The sequence below is a fragment of the Parambassis ranga genome, chromosome 14 (genome assembly GCF_900634625.1).
Source record: "Parambassis ranga chromosome 14, fParRan2.1, whole genome shotgun sequence".
NCBI classification, from domain to species: Eukaryota; Metazoa; Chordata; class Actinopteri; family Ambassidae; genus Parambassis; species Parambassis ranga.
Window position 1 is genome coordinate 8715768 of NC_041034.1, and position 11036 is coordinate 8726803.

The 11036-nt window shown below is 42.3% G+C and overlaps 1 protein-coding gene across 1 annotated transcript; it reads left to right on the forward strand.

Moving 5' to 3' along the window:
* Positions 1–501: 501 nt before the first annotated feature.
* On the forward strand, positions 502–9916 carry coro6 (coronin 6). Its single transcript, XM_028421519.1, has 11 exons — positions 502–761; positions 2633–2832; positions 4609–4731; positions 6937–7066; positions 7170–7348; positions 7484–7603; positions 7684–7788; positions 7877–8022; positions 8162–8219; positions 8688–8915; positions 9178–9916. Exons 2-11 carry the CDS (start codon positions 2635–2637, stop codon positions 9298–9300), a joined length of 1410 nt encoding a protein of 469 aa, XP_028277320.1. The 5' UTR covers positions 502–761; positions 2633–2634; the 3' UTR covers positions 9301–9916.
* The last annotated feature ends 1120 nt before the right edge of the window (positions 9917–11036 follow it).

Here is an 11036-nt window from a genome sequence, read left to right on the forward strand (position 1 = left end):
TTATTATACGTTTTATGTATGCACCAATCACTAAGGCAAATTCCTAGTAATGTGAATCCTCTTCACTTAATAAACACGATTCTGATTCTGATTCTAGTGAGAAGGCACTGAACCAAGAAGGGTCTCCAGGACTTTTTTCTTTAAACAGATTATTTCCGTGTTGCTGCGTTATTTACCTTTGATGTTCAAGTTAAGGGTAAAATTCTGATTTATAAAAAGAAGAAAGGTTGTTGAATTTTGGCTCCTGAATCTTGTTCTAAATTTTGCTTTGAGAAATTAGGATTAGATTCTTCAGGATTACTGATGCACATTTTCAAAGGTGTTCAGTGAGATCGTTTCACATTTCAGGTCACCTGGGTGATTCACCTGTCTAAGCCCCCAGTGCGTCTATCAGGAGCCACCAATAGTCTCGGTGACCCCGTGTGGACGCGCTCAACCCCTGTCAACCGCGCGCGTCACGTTTCCCTGTACTGAGAGAGCCTGTTCCAAAATAGACGGCACCCACCCTACACCCACTCACTCACACCCTCCTCTCCCTCTGCTCTGTCCCGGTACTCTTCCCCTCTCTCTTTCCCTGCCGAGGAACGTCACGCAGTTTTTCTGGTGCGTCTCCTCAGGAAAAGTCCGCACCGACTCCTCCAGGACACTGGGACGCAGGGAATATAATCCAAAGGATAAAAAGCAGCACAAGAGCAGGAGTGGGCTTCACATCAGAAACCGTGACAGTTGTCCAGGGAAGAGGGGCCTCCCCAAAACCTGAGGTGAGTGTGTCTCTTTCCTAATATGTGTGTCGGTGCTGCAGTGGGGTGAGAGGTGCGTCAGCTTCTTTACTGCACTGCTGGAGAGCAGCGAGCTCGTCCCCACCTTTTGGAAATCCTAAAATAAGACTGCTTCGTGTGGGATTGTGCCCTCTTCTCCTCTGTGAACAGCGCAGATCTTGAACGTAGCAGCTGTGGGGTACTTTAAAGAGCACGTTGTACATACCTAACCTTGCCCCCCTTCCTCCTCCTCCTCTGTCACACCTCTTGCGCCCCCGTGTCCATGCGTTAACGTGTATTTGTACAGGCTGTTTAAATTTACGGTCAGTTCATTAACGATAAAGCGCCACATAGCGCGCAGCCTTTTTACTCTGGGACTATTTGGGACCGGGCAAGTGGGGGGTGGGTGGGAGGAGCGGCTGTCCCGGGTGGGATAAGTGCAGTTTGTCATGTCTATATTAGGAAAGTGGCAGTGTCATTCTTTCGCTCTGTCTCGACTCTCCAGAGCCGTGCCAGAGGAGGGCTGTCTCATTAACCCGAGGCAGGAATTCAAGTGTTCACATTGTTAAAAAAAAATAATAATAATTCTATTTAATCCTAATTGGTTTCTATACATCTAATGGATGCCTCAGTCCTGCTGCTGCTTTTGTAGTATCAAGACTCTTATTTTGACAGCCTATAGATTCTATTAACAATCAACAGGTCTTGGAAAAATGATGTTTGCCCTGAAATACCCCACAGCTGTCCCTCTTGAAGTGCACATTGGAGCGCACATCTCTAGATAATAAAGAGCTTCCAGGAAAGTTGTGCTGGCTTCTGCGCGCTCATCACACCCCCACCGTCTGTGGGTTCACAGAGGACCATTTGTAGTGTCAAAGTTAGACATCAAAGCACTGTGATCTGATTCTCTAATGTCATTTTAAGTGTGGACACTTTGAGTCTAGGATGATCCTGTAAAGTGGGACTGAAGCAGTCCTACTTTTAGATCTGGGTTTTTAGTTTTGGCCTTATGTAAGCCGCTCCACTCTGGGACTATATGTTAGATGTTCTCATAGGGATTGTATCACATCCTCGCTGTGGAGTTCAGCCTTTTATCTGCTCTCTGTGCCTCAGTGTTCGTCTTTGATGTTTGCCTCTAGCATAGTGTTTAGGGGGACAATCAACTATTAATATCAACACTGATGGCAGTGCACTGTTATAGAATATCCCGTGTTTTGGAGGATTACAGTTCTGCTGGCCGCCTGCCTGAACAGGACAGCCGCAGCAAGACAGCAAGTTGTCAGTCAACAAACAGCCTCAAAACACATGGCAGGATTCAAAGGGTTATTAAAAGGCCCAGACTTCTTCAGTGTACATTATCATGAGCGTTTTATCTACTTTCAGACTGAATTGTCTTAATCAGATTATTGTAGTGAAAAGACAAAATGCCACCATCTCTAATCTGTTCAATTTAACTTTAACTTTGTTCATTGTGTGTCTGATTCAACCAGTGGCTGCTGACCTGGATCTCTGTCTCACTTCTTTGATGCTGCCTAATGAAAAACCATAGAAAACACCATCCTAACTACACAACACAACAAACTGTAATGTGAAATTTTATATCTGACACAATGCTGTGTTGAAACATGCAGGACAACGTGAGGGTCCTTTTATAGATTTCAAAAACTTCTGACACTTTTGAGCTAATGTCCTCCAGCTGTAGGTAAAGTGTTTTGTGTTGGGATCTATAAGATGTGCTTGGTTGTTTACACAATGGTACCATGTGTGTATTTGAATGCAGTGTCAGTGCATCTTTTTCTAAAGGTCTAAAGTTGCCCATCACTGTCTTGTTTTCTCCATCTTTACATACCCCCACCTTCCTCCTCTCGCCTCAGCTATGAGTCGCAGCATCGTGCGGCAGAGTAAGTTTCGCCATGTCTTCGGCCAGGCGGTCAAGGCTGAGCAGGGCTACGACGACATCCGCGTCTCCAAGGTGACATGGGACAGTTCCTTCTGCGCCGTCAATCCAAAGTTCATGGCTGTCATCGTTGAGTCCAGCGGAGGTGGAGCCTTTCTGGTCCTGCCTGTCTCAAAGGTCAGTAAAGGACATTCATGATATTTTCTTCATGTGCAGGTTAATCTTAGATGTCTTGCCATAGAAGATAACAGAAACATGGGCAAACAGAAGGAGGAACAGGACAGAAGGAGGTGAAGAAAGCTTCCAGCATGACTTATTATCTTAGGTTTATTTATCAGGTCATGACACCGGTGTCATGTTGAGAACTTTTGTCAGTGTTGCAGGTATAGTGGGATATTTATGATAAATGGTAAATAATAAGCTCTGTGCATACACCAGATATGTGTCCTGTGAGCGAGGACCCAGTTTCATCCTCTTTTATTCACAGAAAATAAAATATATTTTTCCTTATTTTTTTTGCTTTCATGTTCACATAAGGTGTTAAAACTGTGGGATCAAACTTTTGTCAGTCAGCTGACAGCTCCCGGTGGCCCTCAGGATAATAACTGCTGACACCGCTGTAAGCAGACAAGTCTGCAGAAATTTAGTTGACCTGCCCTGTGAGATGCCTCCACTCAGCAGGTTTCATTTGAGCCCAGCTGCTAAGAACAACTGTCATTCTCAGTCCTCAGTGAAATTTATGTCATGTATCATAAAATATGGAGGATTGTAGTCGTTTTATTATTGGACTGCAGATAATTTGTGTTAGAAATCTTGTGGGTGTATTGAGGTCATCCCTGCTGAGATCCATCAACACGTCATCGGTGGTAATTGGTGAACAGACTAGTAAAAAAATTGCATTTTCTGAGAAATGGTTGTGGTTATATATTGAAGTCATGATGAACAGACAGGCTAATAATATACACCAATGCGCTCTATATCCATCCACCTCCTTCTTCCCCCTCTGGGTCCCCAACAGGCCACATGAAAAACTCCCCTTTCAACGCCTCGTCACTCAGCTATAAATACACTGCTCTTAGTGTGTGTGTGTGTGTGTGGTGGACAGAGTTGTATCTCAAAAGCTGATACACATGTTCACATATAGGAACCATGGGAACAGGAAAACATGGAGTCACGTCGGACTGACCATCATGAGTCATCATGTGTGTCGGTGCGGCTTGATTGTAACCTGTTGTGTCTTAAAGTTTTGGATGCTTGTTAAAGGATCTGAGATGGGGATGTGTCGATGAAGTTACACATGGTGAGAGGTGACTGGGTCCTAAAACTCCTTAGGCCTGATAAGAAGTAGATTCGGCATTGTGCCAAGAGGCCATGTACTATTTATTGTGCTGAGTCTTGAGATGTTTCTGCAACAGATTATAACATGGGAGTGTAGTGGTCTCCTGTAGTGGTCAACTGTGTGCCTACGCCAAGAGCTGTTGTGTCATATAGCATAGTGACAATAAAGATTCTTGATTCTTGATTCCTGTACGAGTCTTTTGTACCACCACAGGAAAAAATAAGGAACAAGAACAGTCCAGTCCACAGAGATGATCATTGTGCATCTAATTCATTGTGTTTTTGCATCTTCAGTTAACTACCCTCTTCCCTAGGTAGAAGCAGGAACAGTGGTTGTCATTTTGACAGTGATGATGATGTTATTGCAAAATAAATCTGCTTTTAAAAAACCGACTACCTCTTTAGGCCGTCTATCAGCTCATAAATAAACTCGTAAAGTACTTTGTGGTTTAAGATTAGAGATTCTAAATTTGCTTGTCTTGGAAATAGTAGATAGACTAGTAAATAGGGTTCCACCTAAACTAAAAGGATGACCAGAATCTGAGGAACAGACACACACACACACACAAGCAAGCACACACACAATTAATCATAACTCTGTCCTATGTGTTTCAGACAGGCCGTGTGGATAAGAACTACCCGCTGGTGATTGGACACTCTGGACCTGTCCTTGATATCGACTGGTGCCCCCATGATGACAACATCATAGCCAGCTGCTCAGAGGACTGCACCGCAATGGTACAGTGTGTGTGTGTGTACATTTAAATGACTTAGGGTGGGGAGGCTTTTTAAATGACTCATTTTAGGTGTTACAGCTGAGTTTAATATATACTTTAACTGGTTTTAAACTAAGACTATGCTGATACCAGGACTATAATAGATATTTCACCCTACGAGTTTGTTTATAAATTACAGACATATAGAGACATCTGATGTGACTTGTAGAAATTTTTCATGGTTGTTTTTTTATTCTTACAAATTGTAATTAGAATAATGCATATTCTTTGTTACATGTTTTACATACGTTTGTCATGACTCCCTTGAGTGTGTGTGTGTGTTTGATGAGTGGGAGAGAAAAGCGCCAAATGTATGTGGAGGAGTTTGTTGTTCGGTGACTCAGCTCAACGGTCACAAAGGTCGACTTTGTCGTATCTTCCTGCCTGTTAAGTGAACAATAAGTCAAGTGATTCATTGTTTCTACCTGTCGGACTGTCCTCCCACCTCCTGTTTGTCGTCTCTGTCTCTTCATCATTCTAGTCATTAGATACTGTCAGATGATCAATGTCTGCAACCAACTTTGTCAGTAACACAGCTCCTATACTTGTGTAGAGCAGCACTAATGATGATGGTGATGGTGACGTCTGTGTGGTGGTGTTTGGACACTGGTGATGTGTCATAAGGCTCCAAGTTCTGCCTACATGTTACCATCCTGCCACCTTATGAACTTATCTGCAGTGTCTTTAATTCCGGTATTGCCTGAATTTCAGTTAAGATGTGAGGTAGATGAGTGTCAACACGACTCTGCTGTTACTGATGCACTGCGGATGTCTGTGCGCCTGAATGTTATGGCTGTGTTCCGTCAGCAGGGGTCACTGTAGGTCATGGATGGCAGGACTGTCACTTCTATTCATTTGTACTCATATCCTGAGTGTATATTTCTTTACAGTGTGTGTGTGGGTGTGTCTGTATTAATGAGTGCTGTTGTACATATCTTGAAAATTAACAGTATAAAATGCCCTGCGCACAAAATATTAGCTCAAAGTATCAAACTATTTTAAGACATACATGGAAAATATTTTTACTAATAATAAAAAATGTACAGCTATTTTAAAATCATCAATAGTCATCTGAAATATACTAATTAATGTTTTGTCTGAGCTCAGGAAGACGATTCTTAGATTTTGTGAATATATTTTGGCTATAATCTTTATACATCTGCAATAGAAGCACAAACAGGAAATAAACCTGAACTGTACAGGTACATAGTGTGTTACATTTACTGTTTACAGTGTATTAGAGGCTCTGTGTCACATTAGACTAACAGGTGATGATATGTGTGTGTGTGTGTGACAGATAGTATACAATTAAGATTTCTTCAAAAAGAAAATGTGCTCACAGCTGTACATTACATTGCACCGCACATGTCAAGATGTCAGCATGTGTCACTTGACAACACGTGAGTTGACTTAACATGTGTGTATCAGCACAGTGGTCACTGAGGACAGATTTGCCCATTTGTTCATTGACATCACAGGAATCTTTGTGCGAACAAGTGATTGAGTCACTGCTTCTCTCATTGCAGCAGCTGCTGAAACACTGTTTGAGTGCTGTGTGTTCATCTTTGTGTGTCTGTGTGTGTGTGTGTAGGCTTTTGTTTATGTCCAGCTTGCCGACAGACAGTTGCAGCTGTCCTGGCAGTGCTGCAAAAGTCGCCAAAAGGCCAAAACTGTGATGTCATTCTCTTTAGGTCAAAGACAGTGATCATTGTGTCAACTTAGCAGTGTGTGTGTGTACGTGTACTCAACCAAAAAAAGAAAATAGCAGCAGGATCTGCCACCTACGACCCGACATGGGATGTGAATAAAGTGTGAGTGTCCTGACCTGATCCAACCCCCCTACCTCTTGCAACATGACCCATGATGACCAGATTTGACCGGACGCAGCCTGTTACATAGAAAACAAGGATATGCTTTATGCACGTGAGGGGGCACAGTGAATAATGCACCTGTGGAAGCAACACTGAATTACAGTAAATCCAGCAAAAAAGGAAACAAGAATAATATTTTAGGATCATATATTTTTCATCAGGCTTTTATTTTGAAAAGCTACTGTAAAGCTTATTACACTGTGGCAATTTGGCAAATAAGATAAGATAAGATAAGATAAAACTTTATTAATCCCGAAGGAAATTGCCTCATGAGTCTTTTCCTGTGTCTTCTCCAGGTGTGGCAGATCCCAGATCATTCACTGACTCGCCCCCTGTCTGATCCAATAGTGGTTCTGGAAGGACACTCCAAACGTGTCGGCATTGTCAGCTGGCATCCCACCGCACGCAACATTCTACTCAGTGCAGGTAGGATATATAGAAATACAAGCTGATGAAGTCTGATAAATTCTTCTTTTTTTAGACTTCATGACAAGATTCTGTTTTTGTTTGTTTTTTAACTGTTCCCCAGGAAGTGATAACCTGATAATCATCTGGAACGTGGGGACGGGCGAACCTCTCATCTCCATGGACGACCACCCAGACCTCATCTACAGCATCAGCTGGAACCGGAACGGCAGTTTGTTTTGCACCACCTGTAAGGACCGACGTCTGCGTGTCTGCGACCCCCGCAAGAGGGAGGTGGTGGCGGTGAGTGACAGAGAGAGAGAGATAATACAGAAAAAAATCTGAAATCAGGCAGCAGAATTGTTTAGCATTTAGTTTGGTAACTTCTTTAATGATCTTGCAATAAAAGCTGTAACAAAGTCCTCTGCTGACCAACAGGAACGTCTGGCTCCACACGAGGGGATCCGGCCAATGAGAGCGATCTTCACCAGAGATGGAAACATCTTCACCACAGGATTCACCAGAATGAGCCAGCGAGAGCTCGGCCTGTGGGACCCGGTAACACTCCACACGCTGTTCAGACATATCAGAAGGTGCAGACATACATGGACGCTTATATAGATCCTGGTTTCCCACAGACAAATTTCGAGGAACCTATTGCACTTTTGGAACTGGACACGAGTAATGGAGTGTTGTTACCATATTACGACGCAGATGCAAACATGGTCTACCTCTGTGGAAAGGTACAGAGTCACTGCTTCGTAGATGTAAATCAGCCAGTCTGGTTTGTCTCTGTAAGTTTTTAAATCTGTGTTTTCTGTGTTTGAGCAGGGCGACAGCAGCATCCGTTACTTTGAGATCACAGACGAGCCGCCATACGTTCACTACCTCAACACCTTCAGCAGTAAGGAGCCGCAGAGAGGGATGGGCTTCATGCCAAAGAGAGGTGTGGACGTCAGCAAATGTGAGATCGCTCGGTAAGAAACAGACTTGAAACTTTCATTTTATTCAAAATTAATATTAATTAATCTTTACGAGATATTCTAGAGTGAATAAATACTTTTTGTCCTAAACCTTTATGTGACTGAGCCTCCTCCTTTCTGCATCACATCTCAGGTTATACAAGCTGCTGGACAAGAAGTGTGAACCCATCACAATGACAGTGCCCAGAAAGGTAGGTCCGCCTGACCCACACTCCGATCGGCTCTTTACTCTCTGAGTCATGGAAAATGTTCATTCACTTAACATACAACAATTTTACAGACTTTTTTCACCTTAAAATGTATTTTGAACACAAGACTATTGTAAGTCAATGGTATTTCTACTTCAATTACAGTGAATTTTTTTTATATCACTGCCCTGAGAATGATTGAGTTTCTGTCGGCCTCAAAGAGAAGTTTCTCAGCAGGTTCTGCATTAATTTATCTGTTAATCAGCTGTCTATGACATCTATTGCATTCATAAAGATGATGATGATGATGATGGTACTTTCCTGGACTTGGAGTTGCTTTAAGAAAACATCCTTGGTTCTTCCGAACTAATGACATCACTGGTTCCCTGAGCATGTATTTGAGACATGAACTAAACTGATTACACACCACATTTCATATTTATTCCTTTTTTTCCCAACTCTGCTGCAAAGTCGGACCTTTTCCAAGACGACCTATACCCAGACACAGCAGGTCCAGAGCCAGCCATGGAGCCTGAAGAGTGGCTGGACGGCCACGACGAAGATCCCATTCTGATGTCCATGAAGGAGGGTTACATACCACCAAAGAGCCGAGAGCTCAAAGTGGTGAAGAAGAACGTGCTGGACTCCAGACCCACCACCCGGCGCAGCATGTCCACTGTGGACACCAACAGCCTGCCAGTAAGTTCTCCACTGTGTGTGACATGCAGCAGCATGAGGGCTCACACCGCCAGGCTGTGATCTGTGTCTCAGTTTAACACTGTTCTATTTGTCTCTTTTCTATTTGTACCTGCCCACAACTTTTTTTTCCCCAAAGCTCCCACCTTTGTTTTGGTTTATTTCCAAACTGTCCTTGACCTTTTTTTCCCTTTTCTCTTTTTCTTTACCCCCCCCCCTTTGTTTCCTTTCTTTTGCTGTTCTTCCTCTTCACTGTCCTCTCCAGCCTCAGTTGCTTGAGAGGTTGCTGGAGGAGATTCAGAATCTGAAGGCCACAGTTTTGTCTCAGGAGAAGAGAATCTGTGACTTGGAAAATAAGCTTTCCCAGTACACCAATGGCACTGCGTGATGTGCGTCTTCAGAAGAACTGCCCAGAATGTCAGAATTCATTTACCTTGCATTGACAAGGAGTCACTCTAACAGTGTGGCCTCTTTTAAATGTACCATTAACAAGTCTAATATTTGAGCAAATGACATCCATGCCCACCTGTTTTTACAGCTGATCCCACAAAATGCAACATATTTAACATACTGTACCTTTAATGCTGTGGCAGCATATTTTAGTAGAGTCATGTCTTTACAGTGATTTTAAAAGGAGTGAGACAAGTGCAAGAGCTGAGTGAAAGGCCTGTAAGTTTGAGGGATATGAGCAAGTTACTATGTCAAAGGTCAACACAGTAACACACTGGTTATCATAGAGAGTAGGAACATTCTCCCTCACGCACCACTTCACATATCCAGCATGCACACATTTTATCACTTGTAGTTGCCTCGCCCTTTGACACCATGTTAAGGCTCTCTGAAACTTTTTGGAAGTGTAAATAGTGAAAATGAAAAACGGTGGAAAAAAATTGTGTAGCAAAAATGTGAAAAGCAAAAAGTTTTGTGTTCTGTAAAGATTATACATTCGACACAATACGACGACAATAAAAAAAAAAAGTGTTTTTTTTAAAAAACTGACAGCCTCATCCATTTTTGTCATCACACCATTTTTATACAGATACAAAGAAAAGACAGGCTTCACTCAAAGCAGGGTTTATTGGATCATTGGAACCTCTGACTGCTTCAGAAAACAAAAACAAAGAAGGGAAGTTATATGTGCCGAACTGCCAAGAACAACAATGGGTTAGTATTACATCATAACGTGAAATGTTTCATGTTATTACAATGTATAAACGTATATTGTTATTACAGTTGCTATATAATATTTTTCATTAAAAATGTGTTAATCGGTTTTTTTTTGTTTTAATATGAAATCTGATACCTTGGCTTAAACACGGGTCAAATTAAACTAAAAAATACTGTTATATGGTCTCGTTCCCAGCAGTGTTAATTTTGTTGACGAATCATTTTCGTCATAGTTTTCGTTAACGACCTTTTTTTGCTGATAAAAACGAGACGATAACTAAATAAAAACTAACGCACGGTGCCAAAAACGAAGACGAAATGGATTGACACTTTCGTCAACGAGTAAAAACGAGACGAAATTATTGATGGAGACGAGATCCAATCAGAGCAAATTTTGTTTGTGGAAAGGGAGGGACGAATCAGGAGACGGCGGCAGAGAGCCAATCAGAAGTGATCTCTCTGTGTAAGGACGTTGCGCCGCGATGCTGGAAGAAGGCGTCCTCATGCATGGTCACACAACACAGGAGAACAGACACACAGACACGTTTAATTTCAAGACAATCAAGACGGTTTACAAACCGTGCGGAGCGACTATCAGCGGTAAAAACAATAAACCTGAAGCGACATTTGCAGACGAGTCATCTTAACTTCCGCTCAAAGATACACGTGACAAAATCTATAAATGAAGACACCGCTGCTGATGGTTTTACAGCATGCGACCTGTTTCTAAGTTGTCACTGAAGTGTTTTGCTGTAGTTATGGAGGATTCATGAAGAAGGTCATGACTGAACAGTGTATTCAGGGAGAGCAGCTCACTGTTCACTGCTGCTTTTGTGAAAAGGTCATAGCAATTAAATAAAGAGATGTTTGTTTCAAATAACACAAGTTAAAGCTGTGCCTGTTTTTATTGCACAATCAAACCTTAAATATTTCATGAAAAATATATATCATAGAATT